Here is a 27,552-nt window from a genome sequence, read left to right as displayed (position 1 = left end):
GCTCGGCCCCGCCGTGCCCGCAGAGGTCGCCATGCGGCCCGCGCGCTGGCTCGCGCTGGGCAGCCTCCTCGCCCTGGCCGGGCTGCTGGAATGCCGGCTCGTGGGCGAGGAGGAAGCCGGCTTCGGTGAATGCGACCGCTTCTTCTACGCCGGGACCCCGCCTGCGGGGCTGGCGGCCGAGGCCCACGTGAAGATCTGTCAGCGCTTCGAGGGCGCCGAGCGCTTCGCCACCCTGTACAGCCGCCGGGACCGCATCCCCGTGTACTCGGCGTTCCGCGCCGCGCGCCCGGCGGCGGCCGGCGCCGAGCCCCGCTGGCTGGTGGAACCGCAGGTGAGCGAGCTGTGCCCGAGTCCGAGCGCGGGGCTGGCCGGGGGGGGGGGCGCTTGGGCCGCCGTGGCGAGGGAGCAGGCGGGAAGGGACAGCCCCCGCGCCTTCGGGGCCAGGTCAGGAACCCCGGGTTTCCGAGCCACCCCGCCGCACCCTCTGTCTATGCCGCAGCCGGGACTTGGTGATCCGCGAGCCTCCGCTTAAGCCACAGGGGCCCCGTGGTCCCTACATTTCGGGGTAGACATCTGCAGTGTCTCATTCATTTCCTGACTGGTGAGGAGCGTGAGGCGGACAGTTCAGATCAGCGGAAGCCTAGGCTGGAAGCCCACAGGCCTTGGCGCAGGTCGTTGCCACAGTTCTTTGGGCCCTGGTAGGTGGGCGGGCGTTTTCATGCTCATTTTGCAGAAGAGGAGATCAAGTCCAGGGAGTGAAGAGACTTGTGGAAGTCTGCTGGTAAGATGGGGCAGGTGTTTTGGCTTAGAAGTTCACTGCCCTTCCTACTATGGAAAAGCTGCTCTTCTGCAGAGCGCACCTGAGCCTGAAGGTTCCTTGTGCACAGGACATAGATTAAACTCGACCCGAAGTTCTGTTCAGTTAGGACAATAAAGGTACATATTTTTAGAAATGCCATGGGATAGTTACAAATGGTAGGGAAACTGACTACCTCCAACTGTTGGGAAGTGCAAGCTAGTTTTACCCGATTCTTCATATCCATATTATCAGACCACTTGGAAACCATGTCGTTACTGTTCTGTACTGGCTGGTGAGGGTGACCAAACAGTGCAGAAGGTCCCCAGAGGACCTGCTGAACCTGCCTTAACAAACCCTGCCCCACCTCCGCTTGGCCAGCCGCCTCTGTGCAGAGCCAGCTGGGCTCCCCTTTGGTGGGTTCTCCACCTCTTACCTGCCTCCCATTGTCGCCTGTACCTGCCCCAGCAGCCAAGGCCACCCTGGCAGGGAGCAGAGCTACTCACTCAGCCCACCTATGCCTGATGGCCACAGCTGGCCAAAACCGCATAGGTGAACAGACTGTGGCTTTCAGGTGCTTCATTCAGAACCCTGGGCTGTAATCCCTGCAATGCCATCCAGATATTTCCAGCTCCAAGAGCTTGGCTGGGACTCATGCCATCTTGCCTCTCGGTCTTCTTCCCTTCCTGTCCGCATCCAATCCAGAGCCCTCACCTTGATGTTGGGACCTAGGAGATCAGGTCTGTGTGAGAAAGCCTTTGTAAATTATACACACGTAAGACATATATTAATCTATAATTAGTTTGCCCCCAGCTGCACCCCTCAAGCTCTCTGCATATCCCTCAATTCATTATGCATCACGATTGTGGGCCTGTCAAGATACAGATGACCTAGGCCTTTCTCCTTGAGGATCTCCTGGATGGCTTGAGGAGACAGAACATACATGTGAGGAAGACACTGGAATGCATGCTAAATTTCAGTTGAATTCAGAGCACATTTAGTAATCACCTGCTGGGTGCCAGGCACTTAGGGTACTAGGAGAAGAAAGGGTAGCTCTTGGGCTCTGAGGCTTCCTGGTGTACAGGTGAAGAAGCATGCTGGGTGGAGAGTGGCAGACCAACTAATGAGAGCCAAGCTGTGTGTGTTCGAGAATGTTTCTCTATTGCCTAGCTGTAAACTTGGGCAGGTTATCCCGGAGCTAATAACAGGGTGGCCTTGAGGATTAAATGAGTTACTGTATGAAGTTCTCTGAGAGATGCCTGGCACATAAGTACTAGCTGTTATTAGGACGTAAGCAAAGCCCATACTTTAATAAAGGTAAACAAAGTCCTATTAGATTTAATCTCTCTTGGAGATGAGAGGGGAAAGCCTTAGGGTCAGGATGACATTTGTGCTGTGCCTGGAGGAGGAGGCAGAGTTCAGAAGAGAGACAAAAAGGAGGAGGACGTTCCAAGCCTCCTGGTGTTTTGGAGGGAACACCCGAAGTGAGAAGTGCACATTCAGGGATTAGTGTGTGGGGAGTGGTTGACACTACTAAACTGTAGAAGTATGTAGGTGACAGTCTGCTCAAGTGTTCAGGGAAATAATGGAAGGGAGAGGGCAGGTATGAAGGAATTATCAAGGAAGGCTTGGTGAGGCAGAGCCGTTGATGCAGTTACGAAGGAGTCACAGAGGAGCAAGTTTCGGGGGGGTGGGGCACAGAACCAAGTCACAGAAGCAGAGGAGACCCTGGGCCCCTGGGGGCAGGAAATGAGGAATGGCACTAGAGAGGTAAAAGAGGATGGGGAGGAAGAGGGGCATTGTTCCAAATGGCAGCTTGAGATGGGAGATGAACAGTGGTTTGGAAAAGGACAGGAGCCAGATCCCAGCTGGGGAGGTCAGAATGGTGACAGATGCTTTCCCTGCACGATGTGCTCGTGTCCCCCTCCTTCCCACCCCAGCCTCAGGTGAAGTCAGTCAGTCAGGAGCTGGAGGGTATCAGGAGGGAGGGAAGGAAGAAGGGAGGGAGGAAAAGCTGCAAGATGAGATGCAGGCGGGCTCTGGAGCACACTGCAGCAAACCTGACCCCCCTCCCCCCGCCCCTGCAGCCTGCATCCTGAGGCCTGCCTCCCAGCCAAGGTCCCCACTGCGGAAGGATGCTCAGGGCTCACTAGAAGAAGGGCTTCTGGCTGCTTCAGAGCACTTTGCAATGCTGAGCTGCCTTGTGCCCACATCACCTTTCTCTGAAGTCAGCTTTACCAAGAGGCTCAGCAGACAGGGGAGGAAGAGGCGGGAAGCCAAAGGAGCTCGGAACTTGCCTTGAGTGATGAGTCAGGCAGGGCTGCGCTGGCCCTGGGGGCTCCCACAGCCCAATTCAGCAGCTTTCACAGCTGTCCTGCAGTTTCCCTTGGGAAAAAACACCACAACTGAAGATCATAGAAACTTGGTCACTCTTGGGCTTAAAACCTCGAAGGTGTTGGCTGCCCAGCACCCACCGGACCAAGTCCACCCTGCAGGATGCAGTCTACAAGGCTCTCCACTTCCTGACTCCTGGCTTCAGCTCCAGCCTTGCTTCTCACTCCTCCCCAAGCTCACATTCTCTGTTCTAGCGTTACCAGGCTGCCTGGCATGCCTCTCAGAAGCCTTACTGCTTCTCGCTCCTGCTTCTCGCTTCCATTTCTGTCCTTATGCTCATTCCTTTTGCCCCGAGTCCCCTTTCTGTACCGCCCCATCTTGCCCCTCATGTCTCCCCCTCCTCCATCCTTTAAGACTGCCGAAGTGTCACCCCTTCTAGAAAGAATTGCCCACCTGATTTAGCTCCACTGCTCAGTACTCTGATAATTGCTCTTTTTTGTACTCTCCACATTATTTTTTTTAAAAGATTTATTTTAAGATTTATCTCTCAGAGAGGGAGAGTGAGTGAGCTCAAACAGGGGGAGCAGCAGGCAAAGGGAGAAACAGGCTCCCTGCTGAGCAAGGAGCCCAGTGCAGGACTATCATGACCGGAGCCAGCCGAAGGCAGATGCTTAACTGACTGAGCCACCCAGGCGCCCATCCCCACATTGTTTTATAAGTATCTGCTTATGTGTCAGTCTCCCCAGTGTGAGCCCTTGAGAGGTGAACGCTACGCCTCACTCAGCATGCTTCTGTTCCTAGTGCCTGGCACACACAGAGGCTATCAACAAGGGCTGAATAAAAGTATTTGCTGTTGGGTCAGCAGCAGTGGGTGAGATGCTGTGCTTGAGGTTTCCTGGCGCTTCAGCGGCCAGCCCCTGACACGAACATGTTCCACATGCAGAGCTGGAACCTTCTTGGAAGTCCACCCCATTAGTCCCAGCTCTGGCCTTTGGAACGACCCCAAACGATTTGGATCTCTTCTCTGGACAACAGCTCTTTGGTGTCAGATACAGGATCCCGTGTCCACCCACACGGGAAGAAATTAAAGGGGATCTTCTGAGGGACAGAATGAGAACTCTGAAGGAAGCAGAGAAAACAGCAGGCTCTTGTAGGCTTCATGTGCAATGCGGTCACCTTTAAATTGAGAATGGGGGGCGCCAGGGTGGCTCAGTCAGTTAAGCGTCTGCCTCAGGTCATGATCCCGGGGTCCTGGGGTCAAGTCCTTCATTGGGCTCCTTGCTCAGTGGGGAGTCTGCTTCTCCCTCTCCCTTTGCTTCCCCCCCTCCCTGCGCTGTTCATGCTCTCTCTCTTTCTCTCTGTCTGTCAAATAAATAAATAAAATCTTAGATAGATAGATAGATAGATAGATAGATAGATAGATAGATAGATAGAGAATGGGGAAAAGGCAAGAAAGATGAGAAAATGTTCCCCAATTAGCATGGTGGAGATCTTCAGAAGGTTTTTAGTCAAGGCTTCAGAGAACTGAGGACTGGGTTCTGGTTTAGTACAGGGAGCCTCAAACCTTTTAGTCTCTCAATTCCTTTCCAGTTTAATGGAAGAATTTTTGGAGAAGGTATCAGTGATGCCTTACCAAAATGCATTGTCAATTCTGCTGGAGGCCATCATCTAAGCCTCTACCGTTTTATAAAGATGGATGCTGAATGGATCTGGCTTCATATTCAGCTTACACTTATTTAATCTTACAAAAATACTCTGAGGTAATTATCATCGTCTTCATTGTAGAGATGAGGAAATGGGCTCGGAGTCACACAGTTTAGATTTGAACTCATGACTATTTGCTCTTAGTCCAGTGCTCTTTGACTACATCATGGAGAGACTTTGAACTCACAGTGGATCCATTGCATTAGTGGCCATAGGGTTTTTTCTCTTCTTTTGTATGAGGGTCTTAATTTCTACTTCATTTCTCATTCCAGTAGTTAGTAGGACAAGTGGGATCACAAATTTGGCCACATAAATATTGCTTAGGTGTCAGTGCCTCTGGAGTAAAGGGTAGATTCTGATTAACTACAAAAGCATTGTCCTAAAGGGCCCAGTGAGGCCATATTTCAAATCCTAGTAAGTGCCTGTGAGCAGTGATGACAAGTTAGAAGCTTGATTAAGTTCTGGATCTTTAATTTCTATCAGTGGCCTCTCACCTACACACACCCTGAAACTGTCAGACAGGCCTTTATTCCACCAGTCCCTTTTTCATTGTGTCAGGGAACAGATACACAGAAGACAGCATACACTCTAATCCCTGTGCAGCAAACAGGGCAATTCTGATACACACCTTCGGGTTAGGAGACCTGAATTCAGACCTCCTGCTCTGCTGCTTATAGGCTATATGACCTTAAATTTGTCCAGTCCTGTGTTTCTGATCTGTTCATTAGAGGCAACAGTAGTGTTTAACTTCATGTAGTAGTTGTGACAGATGACCAAAGTAACACACACACCTGCACCACAGGTCCTGGAGTATGGTAAGGTTTTAGGGAATATTAATGTGTCTACTTTATTAAAGTCTTACTCTAATAGATGTTATTTCCTTCTTTTTTTTTTTTTTTTTTTTTGAGAGAGAGAGTATGGAAAGTGGGGAGCAGAGGGAAAGACAGAATCCCAAGCAGGTCCCACGCCCAGCACAGAGCCTGACTCAGGGCTCGACCTCATGGTCCTGAGATTACGACCCGAGCTGAAATCAGGAGTCGGACGCTTAACTGAATGAGCCACCCAGGGGCCCTGGTGTTATTACATTAAAAAAAGAATATTTATATAAGCTGTACACCCAACATGGGCCTTGAACTCACAACCCTGAGATCAGGAGTCACATGCCCTGCTGACTGAGTCAGCCCGCCTTTTTTTTATTACCTTAAAAAATACATTTTTTAAGTAAGCTGTACGTCCAATGTGGGGCTTGAACCCACGACCCCGAGATCAAGAGTCACATGCTATAATCGGTGTAAGACATACACAAATACACACCTACAAATGGAATGTTGGATTAGACAGGTGACCCTTACAATTCTACAACTCTCCTAAAAGGTAAACCCTCCATCCAAGTGTGTTCTCAAACGCGAGGCATATACCTCACATCACACAACAGGAGCTGAGAGAGAGCTTTGGTGAGAGATTGAATGGATAGAGGGATAGATGGATGGATTCAGGTGATTGAAGAACAAAAATAAAATTGATGCCAGAGATCCCTCCACCCTCCCCGTGCTGAGTCATCAAGAGGTGTGTTGTCACAAAAGAAACAGTGAGCAATAGCGTTGCAATGTATGGTGCTGAGTCTGGCTGAGTCTGGGAAGTGGCTGACTCAAAGGGATGATTCCCGAGTCAGTCACTCACAGTGTCTTCCTTACTGGAGTGCACATAGCAACAGCACGAGTCACATAGGCTATCTCTCCTTGCATTGTTCTCCTCTTCTGGCTTTTTCTTCCTCTTTGAATTCAGTGCTTCTGTTTGATTTGTGGTTGTTCTCAGAAGCAAGTTAAGGGGCTTGCCCTACATTGGCAGAACATTTGAGGGCCGTTCTGTCCTGAAACAGTTCAGTGGCGACATCTCTGTGCAGCATCCTTTCAGTTCAGACTGAAATTTGGACAGTCCAGGAAAGGAGCCGGCACTAGTGATTCCCTCACTATGTACAAGGGTCTTTGCAAATTAACTCATTCGTGTACTAGCTATTGTGACCCGTGTTTTATAGTTTAGGAGACTGAGTTTCAGAGTGGTGGAGCCACTTACCCACGGTCACACAGCGGCTAGAGGCAGAGCCTGAATTGGAGGGTATGGCTGCCGATTCCCAAGCTCTTAGTGTCCTTTCTAACCGATTGTGAGGTCTTCCAGTGGCGGTGTTTGTATTTTCTCTCCAGATTCCAAACTGACTGACTAGGGTTGTGAGTTTATTTTTATTTTACTGAGTTCATCTAGGTCTTTGGATGATTCGTGGCTTTGCTTTGGAATGGACCATTCTGAAAATCCCCGTTTCACAGTATCCTTAGCTCAGTTACGAGCTCATGGTGATTCAATGGAGCTTTCCCTGAATAGAGATTTTATTCTTTGGGTTTCAAATTTCTCTTCCTTTTAAACTGTCAGTGAAACTTTTAAAGTACAAGTGAGAATACGAAGAAAATAAATCCTCCCACTTGCGAGTAGCGTTTGCTTCCCATGATCTGGTCTTGCTCCTAGAATTACTCTTTGCTCAAGAACGTGTTCCCCCTTCAAGTCGCATATCATGTCTCCACAGTGGCCATGTAACCTATCGGCCCCACAGAGCATGGCATGTGTGGCAGCCATAATTTGTTGCCTGCTGATATATCTAGTTGGCCACTGAAAGGAAGGAGAAATAAAAAAGAAACCGACTCATGGCATGAACCAAAAATAGAAGCACCATTAGTATTCCAGTCATGCTTCTATTGACCCAGTGCTGGGCAGAGTGCGGCTCCATCCCAAGAGGTCAGGCTGAGGACGTCCCATACTTTGAATCAACATGAAAAATATGGGTACATTTCATTTTGCATAGTAAACAGATGGCTGAAACAGTGCTTGAAAATAAAAGTTAAGGTACATGTTCCAATTGACTTGTACCTTAATTTTAGGGATGATTGGTTTTGAGTTTTGATTAAGTTTCAGTTGGCAGGAACACCTAGTGCTTTAACAAGGCCCTGGGCCCTCTTGTCAGTTAATTCCTTAAATTAACAAATATTTATTCGAGCATCTGCTATGTGTCAGGCACCGTTCTAGGCTCTGGGAATCGAGCAGTGATTCAAACAGACAAAGATACCTTCTCTCGTGGAGCTTACTCTCTAATAGAGGACACAGGCAATAAAATAAACAAATAAAAGACATAACATATTATGTTAGTGAAAGTGCTAAGAAGAAAAATAAAGCAAAGCAGGAGGAGATGAGCTGTCAGGGAAAAGGTGACATTTCCAAATGGTTTCAGAGAAGGCATCACTGTGGAGGTGACTTTGTGTACAAGCCTGAAGGAAGACGAAGCCGGTCACACAGGTGCCAGGGGGAAGGATGTTCCAGGCAGGGAGCACAGTAAGTGCAAAGGGCCTTAGACAGGAGTGTTCCTCATGTTTGAGGAAGAAACCGATGTGGCAAGGGAAGGATAAATGAGGAGAGCAGCGGGAGATGAGGTCCGAGAGGTGGGGTGGGAGATGGCTGACCATGTAGGGCTTCTGGGCTATTTGTAAGGAGCTTGGCTTTTGCTCCATGTGAGACAGGGTGCCACTGTGCTGACTTCCAGCGGGGGGCAGGGGGTGCGGTCTGACTTACATTTAGCAGGATCATTTTGGCTGCTGCGTTGAGAACAGACTATGTGGGTTCAAAGGCCGAAGCCGAGAGGCCAGATGGGAGGTTTTAATATCTGGCAAGAGACAGTGGTATCTTGGACCACGGGGGGTGGCAGTCTAGTTCTGAGTATATTTTGAAGGAAGAGCTGAGAGTGAGAGAAAGGGAGGAGTCGCAGACATCTCCAAGGACATCGGCGAGAACCACTGGAAGAATGGGGTGGCCGTGAGCAAGACGAGAGTCCCGAAGAGGAGCTGCTGTGTGAGCCGTGCTGAGCAGGAGACGCCTCTCGGTGTTCAGCGGCGCTCGGGTAGGGCCGAGAGCTCGCTAGGTCCTTACCACCCTGGGCACCCTTCGAGGCCTGTGTTCCCGTGTGAGCTCACGTAATCCTCACGGCAGCCCTAGGAAACGGGGGCTGTCGTTACCCTCCTTGGACAGAGGAGGCTACTGAGGCCAAGAGAGCGTGGATTGCTCCTCCCTACTCGCCCGGCTAGGAGGGGTGGGACGGGGCTCTCCGCCGTCAGAGAGCACACGCAGCCGCCTCTGCTAGCCAGCTGTTCATGCACAGCGGAGCTCCTGGTGACCTCTCCTGAGCGAAGCTCCTCTTTGCAAAGCTCACATGTTCGTGTAGCAGCATTTTATAGACCAGAGCTGGTCCTAGCCCCACAGCCGTGTGCCGATGACCGTGGATGCTCACGGCCCGCAGGTGCACCCTCGTGCTCAAGCCTCAGCAGGTGACAGGAGCTGTAAGTACTGTGCTGGGCTGAAGGTCCTGCCGCCTCCCTTTTGCAATCATGCTCTGCTCGAATCCGTCATGAGCACTTCCTGCGGCCTTCATGCAAACAGACATCCTCCATAGGGTTGGGAGGGGGTGGTGGATCATCTAAAAACTCTTGTCAAGCGACAAGGATCGTCCTCTTGAGTCTCAGCGAGTGTGGCCCGGATAAGGGAGGGCTCTTGCATCTGTAGGGGCGTGGAGCTGTTGCGGCTGCAAGTGGGCCGGGTGCCATGTAGGAGCCTGAGGAGAGCCCAGCTCCTGACCGGGTGCCAATTGCCTGAGGGGTGCTGGTGCAAGCACACCACACCCTCCAGAGCCCCACCTCCGGAGCAGAGAGGACCCACTCATCCATCCTTCAGCCTAGAGAGCTCGAGAGTCCCTCCAATGCCCCCAGCCTGGGTCCCCAGTGTAGGAAAGGCAGCTGAACCCAGCACATTCTGAAACTTCATACCTGGGACCAGGAGAGGGCCTTCGCTCCAACTCAGCACACCTCACATCCATGAAAGTACAGAAATTCCTTTCTCCTTTATGACTGTTAGTAAACTGACGTCCTTCCCCATGCAAGTTCTTACCTTTGCCCTTATGTCCTAGGTAACCTGGCATCCACCCAGCTTGGTAAAGGAGCCTTCCTGCTGTGTCTGGGAGATGGTAGCATTGGTTTCAGGAAGTCCCCTTATCATTATTTTAACATTCATAACTGAGGGAAGAAGTTGACCCATATCACATCAGTGTTTTGAGTGACGCGTGACTGAACAGGGCCACATAAGGAAATGGCCACTGTTGATGTTTCTGGAAGACTGGTCATCCACCATACTCTCAGAGTGCATGGAAGCCTGGGAAGGGAAGGGCGAGCTTATGAACCACATTGGGTCTTCTCTCATTCTGGAGTGTCTGTCTCTACTATGTCTGGAGCCATGGTACCTGTGATGACAGATGCCTCCTTCACGGCCAAGCGCACCGTTCGGGGTGGCTCCTGAGCATGCTGCGTCACCTTCGCTGGACAGACCTTGTGATCTGCCGTCTGCACTTGCAGGTCCAAGCTCCCCTCATCTTCCTCTAGGCCTCTGCAAAACAGCTTCTCCCCTGGTTAATCCCTCCTACCCACGTCTCTAAACTTACTCCCCTGGGAAGCCAGAGAAATCCTCTCAGATCATCAGTCCCATGGTGCCTCCAACAGCCTCCCTGGAAAGCCTCCAGGGCTCCCCATTTCTCCTCCTGTAAAGATAAGTCCTTATTGTGTTCTCCAGAGTCCCGCATGTGCGTCTTCCGCTCCCCACCCAGCTTTATCTGGGGCCACACATTGCGAGGCCTTTACTTCCAGCCACTTCGGCTCATTCCTGTGAGGGTGATGCTGCTGTGTTTCTAATTCCTGTCGGGGACCTACGTACCTGCTGTTTTGTTTTGCATTCCAGAATAGGGCAACTGCCCAGAATACTCACGAGTACCACCAGACCTCACCCTTCTTTGCTAGTGTGTTATAGTTACCTATATTTGTGTGACTGACTGAGTGCCACCGGCGAGGCTCGAAGTTTCACAAAGGAGGGTACAGGGCTCCCGTTGCTCACTGTCCGAGCCTCCTTCTCTAACACAGGGACCAGCGCCCGTGTTTTGTAAATGACCAAATAGGAAGTATTTCAGGCTTTGGTGGCCATGAAGTCTCTGATGCAACTACTCAACTGGGCTGTTTTCACACAAAGACAGCCCCAGACAATAATACATAAATGAATGAGCATGGCTGTGTTCCAAGGGAACTTGATTTATGAAAACTGGTGGTCAGCCGGTTTGGCTCCGCAAGCTGTAGCTTGCCAGCCCCTGGTCTAGCTTCGTGCCAGTGCTTCGTAAGTGATGAAATGTTGCTTAGTGTTGGGCACTTAGCAAATATGCAGTGAACAGCAACAGTGAAATTTGAAACATGGGCAATCCTAGTCCTGTTGCATCCCGGAAGCCCTAGATCTGGACCCGCAGACAATTTTCAACTAACCCATAAATGATGGCCATCATTTAAAATATTAAGGGTTTTTAGGATTATAAAAGTAATATATGCTTATGGTAAAAATATTTTTTGAGCATTTTAGAAGTATATAAAGAAAAAGATCTCATTTCTCACAGATAGCTAACCTTTACAGTTTGTGTATGTGTGTGTGCTAACATTCCAGAAATTTCTATTCACATAGAGAGGCATGTAGGCTCTCAGACCCTTTATTCTAGTCAACAAGGTTCAGCACCCTTTTGGACCCCAAAGCCACAGCTATCAAGCCCCTCAAAGAACCATCATACCCATGGACTGGGAAAGTGAAGGGGCTCTTGATGAGAATTTGCACATATAGAAATAATTTATTTAATTTAGAAATGGAAGACCTGGGTGCCTGGATGGCTCAGGAGGTTAAGCGTCTGCCTTTGGCTCGGGTCATGATCCTGGAGTCCTGGGATGGTGGCCCACGTGGGGCTCCCTGCTCAGGGGCGAGTCTGCTTCTCCCTGTGCCCCTCACCCTACTCTTGCTCTCTCTCTCTCTCAAATAAATAAATCTTAAAAAAGAAAAGAAAAAAGAAAAGAAAAGAAATAGAGGGCCTGGGGCCTTCAAATGCAAAGTCTACTTCATCATATTTTTTCAAGTCAGTGTCTGGATAACACATGGGTGACCTGAAATAAATTTATCTTCTTCCTGCTTGCTGTGCTTCTAAGCAACGGTGATCCCTGTCCTCTTCTGGGGGACTCACTGGCCAGCCCAAAGTCAGGAAGCCAGTCAGTGGCAGAGCTGACCGATCTCCCCATTTCTAATCTGGTTCTGTTCCTAAGCCCTGCTGCCATATAGTTTCACATTTAGAAGAACTTGAATGAGAGCGACATTCGGGGTGCCTGGGTGGCTCAGTCAGTTAAGCATCTGTCTCCGGCTTGGGCCATGTTCTTGAGGTCCTGGGATCGAACCCTGCATCAGGCTCCCTGCTCAGTGGGGAGTCTGCTTCTCCGTCTCTCTCTGCCTGCCTCTCCCCCTGCTTGGGCTTTCTCCCTCTCTCTCTGTCAAATAAATAAGTAAAATCCTTAAAAAAATAAAAAATAAGAGCGACGTTCATAAAACCCAGGAGAAAAGGTTGAACAAATGGAAATGATTTTGCCTGAGGGCAAATTTACTAACCTCACATCCTATTACACAACATTGAGAAGTACATGCTGTCTCTTTTGTGCTGAAGACACAAGGGTAAGATTTAATGGTTCAAGGAGGGTTTAGGTTGGAAGCAAATAAGCCATTTCCCGACAGTGAGAGTTATTATGCTGTGGGAAAAGGTCTAAGGGCCGTCAAGTCCCCTTCTCTAATAATCTTCAAAATGAGGGGTAAATTTTGTCAGTTGGCTTCAGAGAAAGGCTATTTCTTATAGCTGTCATCTTGCATGGAGACAGGCTTTGAGCCTTTCCCAGTTTTCCACTGAGGGTGACTCCGTACTTGGGTTGACAGTGCTTCTATCGCAGGCTGTGGGTCCACGCCCGGGGCCTCACAGACCAGGTGAGTTACTGTTGCTTTTGCTGCTGTCAGTGCTGGGCCCCATGCTGCTCCTCCGTTCTTGCCACAGGCCTGTGCCTGAGTATTTCCTCTCATCACGTACATAGTAAATGTGGTCACAATCAGAGACCAGAGTGTGTCATAAATTTGTTCTCTGTTGGTGAACTGTGGCTTAAGAGGGAGGCATGGAATTATAGGGGTTTGCGGTGATTTAAGCAAGCCCATCCTGTTCATTATCTGCTCGTTCACTTATTCATTCCTGGTCAGCAGGTCCCGAACTGACGCTCTGCTAAGGTGTAAGGAGCAGTCAACATCCAGTTGCTGATTGACACTGTCATCCGTATTGCCATTCTCGTCCACACCAAAACCATTTATTGAGTTCTCAGTGCCAAACCAAGAACTAGAAGTCTCAGACTTGGCCCTGGAGCAAGACCCAGTCCCTTCCCGCAGGTGTCTTGTTACTTAAGTCAGGAAGGCAGATCGTGAGCGTGACTGAATTCTCCCCTACTAGACTGTTAGCCTCAAAGGACCAAGCACTGAGCAAGTATACAGAATGGTCAAGACAGTGGGTCTTGTAGAGAGACAAAATCGGGTTGAGTCCTAACGCTGTCATTTACCAGCCGTGTGGCCTTGGAAATGTTACTGAATTTCATGGAACTCAGTTCCCTCTCTGTGGCATGGGACTAATGAATTGTCTGTATTCCACGGGGAAGTTAGGAAGATGGTGTGACAGTGTATGCAAAAGGCACTCTGCATTGTGTCCAAGCACCCAACACATATACATTAAGCATGTGGAACGAACAAGTAACCTTTGCTTCCCAGACCATGCCTGCCTTGGAGACAAGCAGGCTGAGGGTCACCATGCTCCTGTGTTTGCCTCAGTATTATTGCTCAAATGGTTTCCTGGCCTGTGCTGGGAAAGTGAGAAGTCAGACTCTCAAGCGCGGGCCGAGCAGATGTAAAACCAGTGCTCTGTCAGTGTTGTGCACACCTTTGGCAAAAAAAAAAAAAAAGGGGCGCCTGGGTGGCACAGCGGTTAAGCATCTGCCTTCGGCTCAGGGCGGGATCCCGGCGTTATAGGATCGAGCCCCACATCAGGCTCTTCTGCTATGAGCCTGCTTCTTCCTCTCCCACTGCCCCTGCTTGTGTTCCCTCTCTCGCTGGCTGTCTCTATCTCTGTCGAATAAATAAATAAAATCTTTAAAAAAAAAAAAAAAAAAGGTCCCAGTGCCAACCCTAAAGTCCTGTGTAATCCTGGATTTCTCTAATAAAACTGCTGAGCTGGTCAAAAGCAAAACCAGAAACATACTCCTGCTCCATTGCTACCTTTTTGTGACTGGTCTCAGCTTCTTCTTGGAGTTCAGGGGCTCGTACACTACCCTCCATGGTCCTTTGCCCATTGATGCATTCTTTGTTGGGGAACTCGGTAGAAGTTCCTTCTCCCAGTTCCAGAGGGTGCCCCTACGGCCTGTTACCAGACTTCTGGAACCAAGACAGCCTTGTCTCTTCATTTGCTCCTGAAATTTAATCCAGGTGTCTGGAAGGTTCCATGCCTATAAGGTTCCTGCCCCAATTCCCACAGGGGAGTTGCTGGGTTCTCCTGATGCTTCAGGCTGTTAGCGCATGAATCATACGCTTACCCAAGCTTATTCATGTGAAGGGCTGGGCTGTTGTAACAGATCACTGGTAGATTCACGGACATAGGAACAGAGGTACACACAGGCTTCCAAGGAACCAGAGCTGGGAAACTTCTAGAAGCCAAATGGTCTCACAGTCTTCAGGATCTTTATCCTACCCTCCTAGTCTTTTAAGGGTTTTCCTGCTTTCCCTTGGGTCAGCCTGGCTCCCAGCCCTAAACTGCGTGTAGCAACCTTCACACTGTGAGTGTTGTCAGTCTCTGAATTTCTTGGGTTGAAAACCCGAGAGAGAGCCATCTGGCTGGTTGCTGGCCAGATTGGCCATCCCTTGGTTGTGACTGGCAAGGAGGTGGGTAGGAGGGGGTCATGTGGTAAGAAGTGCTGCTCTTTCAGAGATGGTATCTGAAATAGTTATTTTAGAAATAGAAGTTGACTATAGCATACTGACTGACAAGGGCTGATATAGCTAGGGGTTATCTGAGAGAGCCCAGTCTGGGCAGCCATATTCGACGACCTGAGGGACCTTCACTACTCAATAGAACCGGTTCTGTGTACCAACTCTGTGTGTAATTCATGCCGCAAAGGCCCCAAGGTGGAATTAATCTCCCAGGACTGGGCGAGTTGCGATCTTGGGAAAGCACGCACTAAAGGTTGTATCAACCAGTGTCCTGGCAGGAAACGGATGGAACTCTCTAAGTAGCTTAACCAACAGAGTTGAATAAAGAAATTATTTACGGAGAATTAAGGGAGTTAATAAGATATGGTAAAGCTGCTAGGGCCTAGCCACTTACAGGAAGCTGTCACCATCCCAAGCCTATGGGGTCAGGCGGGAACCTGAACCCCAGCAGCCGGGTGGAGGGGGAGCAAAGGAATAAATACTCCAGTCTCTCTCTCCCACCCTCCTGCTGGCTGCTCCGGTCAGAAGCCAGAGGGCACGAGAGCTCAGATGATGTGGTCCCCAAAAGTCAGCCTCCTGGGGCACAGAGCAGGGCAGAGAAGAGTGGAGGATGGATCTGGGAGGCTAGAGGGGACCACCCAGCTCAGGAGGCTATGAGGCTGGGGCTGGACCCGAGCCCCCAGGTGGAATGCAAGTAGCAGAGAGAAATGGTGGAAGCGCCCCCAGCCCCCACCCCTGAGGCCATGGGTGGCGATGCAGAGGGAACCAGGGAAGCATATACAGGACACCCGTGTAACCCGCATGGTTGGGGACAGATTGGCCTATTTTGTTTGAACATAAGGGAAGATTTGAGAGAAAAGACTGGAGAAATTTGGGGGGGCGGCAGCTTACGACTATGCCTGTTTGTCATTTAACCAGGAAATATAGAATGCTATGAAGACGTTAGAGTAGTGAGATATATTTAAAAGAGTATAAATAGCAAAAATTGACTTCTCATTCCACATATGAATAAGGCAGGAAATCCATGTTTGCCTATGTTTATGATCCGAATATTAACTGGTCTAATAGGTGGCGGACTTAAATGGCCCTGTAATACTTTGTTCTCTCCCTTGGTATTCTCATCAGAGCTCTTGCAATTTGTGGATAATGCTGTCACAGATCACAGGTATCCTGTGAATCACCAAAGCCCAGCTGGGGCACTAACCAAAGGTGGTTTAAACATTTGTTTTAGGTGTGGGGTTCAGGAAACTCCCCCCCACCCCGCATCAGCATCACCTGGGATGGTGGTAAAAATGCTCTTCTGAGCCCCACTCCACACCTACGGAATATATCTCCGGGGTGAAGCCCAAGAATCTGCATTTTTAACAAGGACCAAGGTGCTTCTAATATAAACTAAATTTTGAAAACTACTGATTTAAAGAGACATCACTAGTTTCTGGCAGTGGTCATCTGGGCAGGAGTTAATTCCACCAGAGACTGACGTGATAGATGAGGATCTGATAAAGACGTAGCCCAGTGCGTTCTCAATTTAGAATCATTGGGAAAACTTTAAAAACATCCTGATTCCCAGCCCTCTCCTGACCCCAGAATTCCTATTTAATTGGTCTGGGGTGAGGCCTGGACATATTTTATTTGAAGTTTCCAGGTGATTCTGACCTGCAGCCAGACCTAGGAACCTCTAATCTGGTCGGCACCAGAAAGTGGAAAAAATTAGAAATGGAAATGTCTCAGCTTAACAGACTTTTCAGAATTCTGTACCACACAGTCACATGCTAAGAATAATTGCTCTGGAAAAGAAAGCAGAGTAGAGAGTGGAAAACAGGCTTCAGTGAGTAATGAGGAAGGAAACCGAAGAAGAGTGGGGATGATGTAACCTGAGAAGGTACTGCACTTCTGGAAAGGTCTTAAAGGAGTCGGTGCACTTTCCTAGGCTCCCAGAAGGAGTTTGAAACTTGGCGCTTTGTGGGGGAGGAAGGAACAGGCAGAGGAGTCCCTTGGGGACTTTGTCTGTCCCCGAGGCCACCCGCTGGCCTCCCCTCAGGTGTCCCCTCCCAGCAGGTATTGCCCCTTTAGGTTGCTACAGTTTTTAATCCTTCCCTTTTATTGTCATTTTTTTTTTTTAATTTCCAAGGGAAAGAAAAGTCTAAGATGGACCTGGTACAGCCTTGTGTTCATTCTTTGGCTCCAGCATCCCCTGACTTAGGAGAGAACCCTTCACCCCGTTGTCTTTGCACCTCTGGGGTTCGGGGAGCTGGAAATGCCCGCTGCTCCCATGGCAGGAAGGTGTGTGAGTGGCTCTGGGGGCCCAGAGGAAGGGTGATTCACAGGGAGGAAGGCCGAGAGGACCGGGAAGCCTGCCTGAGTGCTGAGAGGCTGGTCAGGAAATGGAAAGCCCTGCATTTCTCTTTCAAAAAAAAAAATAAATAAATAAAAGAAAGAAAAGGAATTAAAATATATAAAAAAAATTCTGCTAAGTCTTCTAAAGCTGTTTCTATTCCCAAGAGGATAAGAATATTTTGGATGCCAAACAGGGAGGATTTTTTTTTTTCTTAAATGGGTGGGTCGGAACTCTGTTTATTCCTTTCCTGAGAGCTGCAAGGTCTTCTGGGTTATTCCCCCTCAAATACCCTCCATCTGCTCTCGTGGTCCCACCAGCCTCCTGCTCCTTTTCTGAAAGGCAACTCTTTCCTCAGGCTGGGTATTTTCCGTGGTGAGCGCATTCTCTCAGCATTCACCCAAGGCCTCAGGTCTAGTTTATTCTCCTGTGTGGACTGTGGAGAGGGCCTGTTTGCACCAGCTGGTCCAGGTCTGATAAGATTATCCGATGTTCCGACTGTCAGCCGCGCTCAGGTTCCTTGTAAGGAGGGGCCCTCTTATCGCTTGGTGATGGGCATCGGGATAACATCTTTTCAGTGTCGGGGTGTGTGTGTGTGTGTGTGTGTGTGTGTGTGTGTGTGTGTGTGTAGTGTAGTTCAGGGCAGAAACACAGTTGGAATACCAACTGTTCAGCCCATTCAATTACTTAGGTCTTGTTGAAAATAAAACAACTCCCCAGGTGAAATAGCCTTTGTCCCCACAGAGTTGGGTAGGAGCCCACTGGGTCTCTCCTGATCATAGGATCTTATCTGAATCAGCCCTGAAAGTGCGTATCTAGCCCAGCCTAAGATTCTTCTGGGGGAGGCCTCTCCACCCTTCCCGATCATTTTATAACCATTTTGATGATCCTTCTAGATGACCACCTTTTCCATGTGGCAGATCCTGGAGCAGGACTGGAGGACAGACTGTTCTCTCTGGAGCCTCTTTCTCCTCTGCAAATCGGAGGAAGTGATGTGTGTCAGAAGACTGCAGTAGCGGTCAGATGAGATCATTCTTTCAACAGCTACCAACCGCTTCCCGATGCGGAGGGCCACTGGGCCAGGTGCTGGGACCCAGAGATCATTGGCCACCCGCTCGCACTCCTTAGCTCAGGGGCGCAGACAGATGGACATAGTTTCCGGGCCTGGTCGACTTCTCCCCACTCTGCCTTTGGTGGTCAGCTTGCCCAACTCAGCTGTCCCCTTGTGTCCCTCCCCTCCTTGGCCACACCTGGCCACTCCTGCCCAGCCCTCCCAGTCCACGTGCCCTGAGCCTGTCCTCCTCCTCACCTGCACGCATGCAGTCTCTTCACGAGCAGTGCTGGCAGCTGTCCCCTTCCGCCCTCAGCCCCTGCCCACCTGGCCTCTGATGCCAAGGCCCTCCTGCCCCCTTCATCCTGTTTCTGTACCTGTCCCTGGAGGATGGGTCGTGGCTGTGGGTAAAATAAGTACAAAAACCACAATCCTGGACTAAGCAGAGCTGGCCTGTCCCATTCATCCTGGCTGGCCTCCACGGAGCCTCCCTTTCTTTCCAGCATCTTTCCCTACCTCTCTCCTGAATTCCCTGGCACCGTGACCTCCAGAGGCTTGCAGACCTTCCCCACGCTCTACCTCCATGTCCCCACTTACTGCAGAGAACTCACCGATCCCAACTCCCCACGCACCCTTTCCTCCTCCCCTGTGTTCTCAGCAGAGGTTCCCTGATCCTGGGCTGACTCTTCTCCACGTGCTCCCAGGACCATTCCCATTGCTGCCCACCCCCCGCCCCGTGCCATCGGCGCTGTCGTGAGCACCAACATACTAATCAGCCACTGCCTACCTAGAACCTACCATATGCAGAGTCTTCACTGGGTTTTAGGCAGACAAAAGTATGAGAGATGATCCCAGTGTCCGTGGAATTTGCAGTCTGTAAAAATATAAGCAGCAAATGCACAGCATTTTGGCAGATCTCCACGTGCAGACACCTCCACCCCCCCCACCCTGATATCTCTTTCTGCTGAATCCATTGTGTGTGCTCTTCAAAACTGATCTTGGTGACTAGTTATGAGTGTCTCCCCATTCTCATCCTCCTCACCTGGTCATCCCAGCCCTCTACAAAGCCTCTGTGCAGCTGTGCGTTCTGGAACATTCTGTGCCTCTGCACACTCTCCCTCTGCTGCCACTTTCTTGCACCATGGCCCAGTCCCCCGACTAGTCTTGAAGGTCTTGGCTAGGACCTTCTGATATTCTGGCCCTGTGGGGTTGTCTGTCTCGTCAAAATCCTTGTGTAGTCTTGATACCGGCAAGGGTGTTAAGGGGGCTCCCCTGTACCTGCCAGGCCTCTGAAATGCTTCAGAGAAGGTGCTTGTGAACTCCCAGAGGAGTTGAGAAGAGAGCAAGCGGAAGGAGGAAAGAAGGGGGCAGAGTACTGCTGCTGAGTGCCAAAGCTTCGGAGTCGTGTTCTGCAGACCATTGTCGCTGTGGACAGAATGGCTCCTCCTCCCCACTCAGTGACAAACTCCCCTGTGGCGAATCTGCACCGGCTGACTCGGGTCTCTGAGGCTTGCATGGATTTCGCAGCCCAGAAACCCTCAGGGACTGGGCCGGTGCTCAGTGGCGCTGTGCCCCTGAGATGCCTTGGAGGCCCAAAATATTCCTTGCATGCACAGACTCCTAGCAGCCCACCCTCCCAAGGCCCCTGTCCCTGGGCTGTGTGTGGGGGCTGGAAGACTATCTTTGCTGATCCCTGGGAGCCTTGCTTCTCAGCGAAGGGCCTGCTCGTCTCCTGCCTTTACCTAAAGACTTCTTCAACCAGCCGTCTGTGTCTGCAGTCCACTCTTGCCTATCTCCAGTCACTCTCACCATCTGTCTTCCTTACTGAACCATCCATAGAAATCACCCTTTGAAGTCTCACTAAGGATTCTCAAATCATCAATGGCTTTGGTCGTTGTCTCCATCCTTCCCTTTCTTCTCTGTGGCAGGTGCCACACTGTTGATCCTCTCTAGCCAAAGCTCTATCCTCCCCTGACTTCTGACGTGACCCTAGGGGCCTGATTCTCCTGCGGCTCCATCTGTGTTCCCCAGATGTCCCTTGTCCTCCGCCTGTCCTCCAGCATGGCCACCCTGTGGCCCTCATGCTCCCTTCCTCACCCAGAGGCATGGGCTGCTGCTGGCGCAGGTCTGGGGCTCTGTAGTCTGAGCAGCTGGCTACAAACCTTGGCCCTGCCATATCACATGCTGGGTGACCTTGCACCTGTTGCTTATGTGAGTTCTCATTTTCCTGTGCATCAAATGGTTGTAATGCCCCGCGCCTCGCCCATGGGGTTATGTGAAGAGTAAATGGGATGCGGCAGGGCAGTGCTCTCCGAACTGTAGCCCTGTGCAAACCTGCTCTACGATTTTTGCCATATCCAAGGTGATGGGGATCCTGTTAGGATTTAAAAAGGTGCTTTCTGTGGAGCATTTTCTGTGGTGCCTGGTGCGCCATGAGCACTCACTGGTAGCCGTAATAACCCCATGATGAGTTCTTTGCACATCACATCACTTAGAATCTGCTTCCTGCCAGCCTTTCCAAGTCAGCCTTTCACTTTTCCTTACTTAGAATCCTATTTTTGGGGGCACCCGGGTAGCTCAGTCGGTTGAGTATCTGACTCTTGACTTCAGCTCAGGTTTGATCTCAGGGTCACGAGATCCAGCCTCAGTTCAGTGCTCAGCAGGGAGTCTGCTGGAGATTGTCTCTCTCCCTGCCCCTCCCCGCCTCAAATAAATAAATCTTTTTAAAAAGAGAGAAAGAATCTTATTTTCCCAGGCTGCTGCTCTCTGCCCCCATACCTTGGTATAGAAGTCTTGGTAAGCCTTACTGACCTTTCTGTGTCTCTACATTTATGGAACTCCTGCACATCCTTCTAATCCCACCTCAGTTTCTGTCTTCTCCAAGAAGTGAGAAGTCCTCCTTGACTGTGTTCATGGTGCCCTTCCTTCCTTTGAAACCCATTTGCTCTTTTCTTTATATCACTTATGCAGCATTTAGGGTAACCTGCATGGCACTGTTATCTTTTTCTTGGTTTCCTACTTAACTTTGTATCTGTGCCTTGTTTCCCCAAATAGATGGTGCATTTCTTCATGTGAAGGCCTGTTTTGAGGCATAGAAAGCAGTGATTAAGTCCCCATGGCTGGACTTCCCGTGTTCGAGTGGTAATGCCACCCCTCGCTGTGTGACGTAGAGTAAGCTGCTTAATCTTGATGTGCCCCAGTGTCTTCATTTCTCAAAAGGTGGTAACAATACAATAGTACCTAGTTTTGGGGTACGTATAAATGAGTGAAGACTTAGCCACTTACTGTTAATACACGTGAAGTTCTCGGAAGAGTGCCTGGCATGTATAGTGCTCAAGAAATGGTGATGGGGGTGGCGGTGGTGACCAGTGCAAATGCTCCCTCGTAGCACGGGCCATGTGTAATATACGCTCAATAAATAACTGTTGATGGATGAATATTTCCCCTACAGTCCTCCTTTGCCATTTTCTTTTCTTTTCTTTTTTTTAAGATTTTATTAGAGAGAGAGAGTGAGCACAGGTAGGGTAAGGGACAGAGAGAGAAGCAGACTCCATGCCGAGCAGGGACCCCAATGCGGGGCTCCATCCCAGGACTCCAGGATCATGAGCTGAGCCGAAGGCAGATGCTTAGCTGACTGAGCCACCCAGGCACCCCTCCTTTGCAATTTTCTATCAGTCTCTCTTTTTTTTTTTTTGAAGATTTTATTTATTTATTTGACACAGAGCGAGACAGCCAGTGAGAGAGGGAACACAAGCAGGGGGAGTGGGAGAGGAAGAAGCAGGCTCCCAGGGGGGAGCCCGATGTGGGGCTCGATCCCAGAACGCCGGGGTCACGCCCTGAGTCAAAGGCAGACGCCCAACGACTGCGCCACCCAGGCACCTCTATCAGTCTCTTTTTCTTACATGCATGTTGGCAGGAAAACTGAAAGCTTCCTTTCATTTAATTCCAAAACAAAAAGAAACCCCATGGGTTTAAATAGCTTTTACTGTCTGGTATAGAGACTAACTCATTGAGAGAAACCATTTTTTTTGGTACTAAATTTGAAAAGTAATTTATTATAAGATTATTTATGGGGCAGGATGCTGGTGGAGGAGGAGAGTTCATTTTTCTAAAACCTACTTAGCATGTTGTGATTAAGAAAAAAATTTTCCATTAAACGCAGGAACTGTATCCAATGATGTGGGCAGCCCAGGGGGACCGGGTCAGCAAGGAGGTAGAGTACACAGAGAGAGCTTTGTACCTGTCCCTCCATCTACAGGTCCCGCTGGGAAACCCAAGGGTAAGGATAGTGGTGCGTGCACAAGGGCAAGTGTAACCCAGAAATGCAATCTGAAATTACCTCTTACATCATAGGCGTATTTTTGTCTTCAGGGAGCAGTGTTGTCAGTAATTTACTATAATGGCAATAGCCAGATCATTAAACTATGTCTGCAGAGAGCATGGAAAAATACATCTGCCCTTTACGTGACCGTGTCTCAAAGAATATATTAGACTTTCTAAATAAAATACTCTTAAACTATTTTTAGTCCAGTTTCCCATAGGTGAGTTTGGTATTTTAGTTACATACACACTGACGTTCCTTCAGAAAGTGAAGCCTACCAAGACCCACGTGTCTGTACGGTAGAGCTAAGTAAGCATGGTGATGACGGGGAGCTGTTATTCTGATTTTATTTAGCAATTCAGCTGGTTCTTCAAGGAATGACATTGAAATACTAGTCAACCTGGGAGCAGAAGAATGTTTTGTCATAGGTTAAAAAACTGGTTTTAAGACAGGAAGCAGGAATCATAATGGGCATTTCTGTAGGTGGAGGTCAGTGAACAGACTATTATGAGACCCTGGGATTTAATGTTTTACAAATGGTATAGTAGAGTGACTTCATAATGTAATACCCGGTTTGTGTGTATGTGTGAGGGGGAGGGGTCTGCCACAGAGGAGGGGCAGAGTGTACACAGGGAGTAAAATAGGAAACAGTCTATCTGGCAGCTCCTTCCAAACACCAGCGTCCTGGGATATTAGAAGTGTGTGTGCACCCGAAAACCAAGCCCTTCCACACCCAGGCGCTGGAAGGGTCCGTGCCCTGGGGACTTCTCTAGAGCCTTGGCTTCAAGTGCAAGTGATTCAAGGGCACCCTCTCTCCAGTGAACAGGACGCATCTCAATACTTGCCCTCTTCTTTCAGATCGATGACCCCACCAGCCACCTCGAGGAGGTGATCGCTGAAGCTGATGCCATCACCTCTGTGAACAGCCTGGGAAGCAAGCAAGCCCTGAGCACAGATTACCAGGACTCGGAGTACCAAACAGGCCAGCTGTACCCGTTCTCCCTGAGCAGTGATCTCCAAGTGGCCACGTTCGCTCTCACAAACGCAGCTCCGATGAGCCCGTCCTTCCGGCAGCGGTGGTACCGGAATCTCAACAGCCTGATGGAGCGGGCCCTGAGCCCGCAGTGCGCCGGCGGGGAAGACCTGTACATCGTCACCGGCGCTGTGCCCTCAGAGCGCAAGCTGAAGGACAGAGTGGCCGTGCCGGCGTCCGTGTGGCTGGCAGCCTGCTGCGCCGCGCCGGGGGGCGGCTGGGCCATGGGCTTCGTCCAGCACGCCCGGGAGGGCGACGTCATAGAGGACGTGATGGTGGGAGAGCTCGAGAAGCTGCTTCCCTTTAAGCCCCGGCTGTTCCAGGGCAACTGTGGCGGGACTGAGCAGGACACGGAGAGGATGAAAAAGATCCTGGAGGTGGTTAACCAAGTCCAGGACGAAGAGCGAGCGGTGCAGACGAAAGAGGGCGCTCGGCCCCTCTCCAGCACCAAGGGCCCGGCATCCGCGCCGCCCCCGGAGCCCGTGGAGGAGAGGAGGAGCTTCCTGGGCAAGGTGATGAGCTTCCTCGCCACCCCAGTCATCAGGCTGTTCCAGTTACTTTATTACGTTGCAGTAGGCATTCTGAAGAACGTTATGTGTGTCCTCTGGTTTCTTACCAAGCAAGTGTTTAACGGCGTAGAAAGTTGCCTTTACCGCTTGGGTTCGGCCACCATCTCATATTTCTTGGCCATTGGGGAAGAGTTGGCGAGCATTCCCTGGAAGGTACTCAAAGTCGTGGTCAAAATCATCAGGGCCATTCTCCGGATCCTTTGTTGTCTGCTGAAGGCCGTTTGCCGCGTTCTGGGCATTCCGGTCCGAGTCCTGGTGGACGTGGCCACTTTCCCCATGCACACCATAGGCGCGGCCCCGATTGTGTGCAAGGACATTGCAGTTGGCCTCGGTGGCGCCATTTCTCTGCTCTTCGACGCTGCTTTTGGCGCTATGGGGAGCCTGTTTCAGGTTATTTTTAGTATCTGCAAGAGGATTGGTTACAGAGTTACTTTCGACAATTCGGGGGAGTTATAGAACTCAAAAAACTAGTAGGGTCCAGTTACAGTGAATTCGATTTTTTTTTTTAAACAGAAAAAGCTGGAATATTTTGTCTTTACAATGGGTTTCTGTTCGTTGTTAACTACCATTATATCTTGGCCTTTGGTAGGGGTATTTGCATGTTTTTGCAAAGGAAAATGGTATAATTTAGACTTGACCAAAGAGAGATGTTGAGAGTGGGATTATGTGTAGGTCATCTGTGCAATATGGGTAAACTTCCAAACCACTAGACTGTTTCTTTGCTCTGCTACTAGATGGACCGCCTGAGATACGCTGGTGTTCATTTGTGGGAACTAGGAATTACGGAGAAGGGAAGAATTAGAAGACAACCTTAACCTGAAGAGTTTCTGAGAGAATGGGAAAGGAATCTTGTTTCTGTTACGAGATGTAAGGCACAACTTATATAAATGCTGTTGTTTGATCGTTTCATTTGCATCTCTTTCTCTCCAACTCAGCTGACCTTGGTGGAGTGCAGATATGCTTCCCTGTTGAAATAGCTTTCTTAGGGCTAAAGAATTTGCTAATATCCCTGAGCTTTCCATGGCTTCCAAGGACCTATAAGGTTGTTTGGGTTTTGTTTTTGTTTTTTTTTTCTTCCTCCCAAGAGAATTTTGCTGCATTTTTCTTTTAGGTAATGATAAGCGTTTTGTGTTAAATGTGGCATAACAAAGTTAGAATGCAAGGGCAAAAATTGTTTGCCCTTTGAACAGTGTAGCACAGTCCTCTCGGGTATAAAGAAGAGAGTGCAAGGGTCAGAGCCCTGCTCTGAGTAGGTGTTATAGGTCTGAGAACATCCTTAGCTAAGCTTGGATTAACTTGACCTGCTGACAAGAATGAACTCAAAGACTGACATGTTAGCCAATAGGAAAATTTGTACACGCCAACATTCTAGATCAATCTTTGTTATACATCAGACAAGTACCCATTACAGTAAAATACTCTGACCTCTATCCTCAAATGATTGTTTTGGTATGAATATATATAGAAAAGCCACAAAAGAAAAAAAAAAAACTATTCTAGCCATCTCAGAAAAAAAAAATCCGTATCCATATATATCTAAGTTTCTATAAGCATAAACTTGATTAAGCATCACCATGTCTTTGGAAACTAGTTTTATAGTGTGCTTGAGGCTAGAAAACACAACTCTCCCATTAATGCAAGTTTGATTTGAGAGCTAATCCCTATTTTTCTGATCAAGCACGTATTTTAAATCTTGCCCTGAAAGAGAAAGCAGAATCTTCCAAACTTTGCTCTGCCTTCCACAGCTAAGATGGAATCACTGGGATTTTTCTGAGTGTTCTAAAGAGTTTCTGTGAGGTAGAAAAGGGCCTAGTGTAAAATACTGCCCTTGGTAGAGTACCATTCATCTGAAAGTTAGTTGTAAACACCTGGGATCCAGAAAGGCAACTAGGAGAGAATAATGGAGAGAAATAATACTTCCAGTGGGTAGGTAGACAGGAAAGGTGAATGTAGTGAGTTCCATTTTGCAGAAAAATAATTGAATTGTACCCAAAGTAGAAGATCAATTGGTGGGACAGTGTCGGGGATCTAAAACACCGGTCTGGCCCATGATAGGGGGTATGCACTAGATTTATCCAAGAATCTTAAACAGTATTTTAGCAACACTTCTGTTTGTGAGTGTAAGACTCTGTAGTGGGCCTTCCCTTCATTTCAGCGGTGTGAGGTACATGGAAGGGGGAGGGTTTGCCTTGGTACTGATGGGTCAAGAATCCTGCTGGATGAAAGGAAGGGAATCTTTGAAGCAACCAGAGGGTGGTCTGGCCAAACCCTCAACTGATGAAGAAACTGAGGCACGGGGGCACCAGGCTTGCCTTTAGTTTCTTTGCTGGCTCGTGGCAGATCAGGAGCCAAGGTCTTTCGCACATGTCCCATCACACCTGGGATGTCAAATAATGTGGTGCGTGAGTTACTACTCAGCTGCTTCCCTGGGTTTTCTCCATCATCCCTCAAACAGAGTCTAGGCCCTGACTCATTAATTGGTTAGATTGAGCCTATGTGATGAAACTATTAGCTGTCCATGCACAGCATCATGCTTCCTGCCCCCCACAGAATCTTTGTTCCCTTGCGGTATGTATTTGCGTACTGATAGGCCCAGAGAGGGCATCCATGGCAGCTTAAACCGCTTGGCACCATGCAAGGAACAGGGTATCCAAACCTCTTCTCGAGAGCCATTTGAAAATGCCTTCTTTTTCCCTTTTAGTTGTTTAGTGTCTTATTTATTTATTCTTGTGTGGCCTTTTGTGAAATCTGGGAAGGGATAATAAAGCAAAATAGATCCGTAAGGTGAGGTGGCTGAGCCCATCTGCTCTGGACCACTAGGGTTGGCTGAGCCTGATTCACTGGAACTGACTCCAGCAGGTGGCTGGACTGTTACCCCCAAGCTACTTTGGGCTTCGAGGGGAGAATTTGGATTGATGAACCCTGTCTCTAGCTTGAATATTTTTCTGTGGCTCTGTTACATTCTCAGGCCCCCGGGGAGGTCAACTCTTCATTATTATGGAACTAATTTCTAGTCTGTGGATGAGCCACGCCTTTGGACACTCCTCTCCTCCATTGTGCCTTTTGAATGTTGGCTTCTCACCATCAGTACTTCCACCTAAATGCAGACAAGGGAGTTGGGAGAAGGACCTAGAATGAAGCACTCATCATTCCATCAGTCATTCATCTGTCAAACGTGTATTTGAACATCGAGGTTGCAGAGATCAGGAACACGTGGATCCCGTCTTGGAGGAGTTCAGAAATCGAGTGGGGCGAACACACGGTGCAGCTCATAGTTGAAACACAGCATGGTGATCGCTGCAAGAATGGTCCTAGCAGTGTGCTCCCCGGAGCACTGGATGAACCCCACAAAACCATGGAAACGAGGGCAGCCTTTACAGAGGGTGTGACAACAGTCAACTTGACATTTTCAGGCTATGTACAATGCTGTGCACCTTGCAATGCTCAATAAAGTAATCATTGACAGCTCATGA

The 27,552-nt window shown here is 49.4% G+C and overlaps 1 protein-coding gene across 2 annotated transcripts; it reads left to right on the top strand.

Moving 5' to 3' along the window:
- The first annotated feature begins 6 nt into the window (after positions 1-6).
- On the top strand, positions 7-27,552 carry ENDOD1 (endonuclease domain containing 1). Of its 2 annotated transcripts, XR_004627108.1 has the most exons (3): positions 7-331; positions 23,336-24,946; positions 27,048-27,552. XR_004627108.1 is itself a non-coding variant. In XM_034666138.1 (2 exons), exons 1-2 carry the CDS (start codon positions 32-34, stop codon positions 24,533-24,535), a joined length of 1,500 nt encoding a protein of 499 aa, XP_034522029.1. In that variant the 5' UTR covers positions 7-31; the 3' UTR covers positions 24,536-27,552. The 2 variants fall into 2 exon arrangements, 1 of the variants encoding a protein (XP_034522029.1); XM_034666138.1 differs by having other exon boundaries at positions 23,336-27,552.

This window comes from Ailuropoda melanoleuca, chromosome 8 (genome assembly GCF_002007445.2).
Source record: "Ailuropoda melanoleuca isolate Jingjing chromosome 8, ASM200744v2, whole genome shotgun sequence".
Lineage (NCBI taxonomy): Eukaryota > Metazoa > Chordata > Mammalia > Carnivora > Ursidae > Ailuropoda > Ailuropoda melanoleuca.
This window is presented reverse-complemented; position numbering and strand designations above follow the sequence as displayed.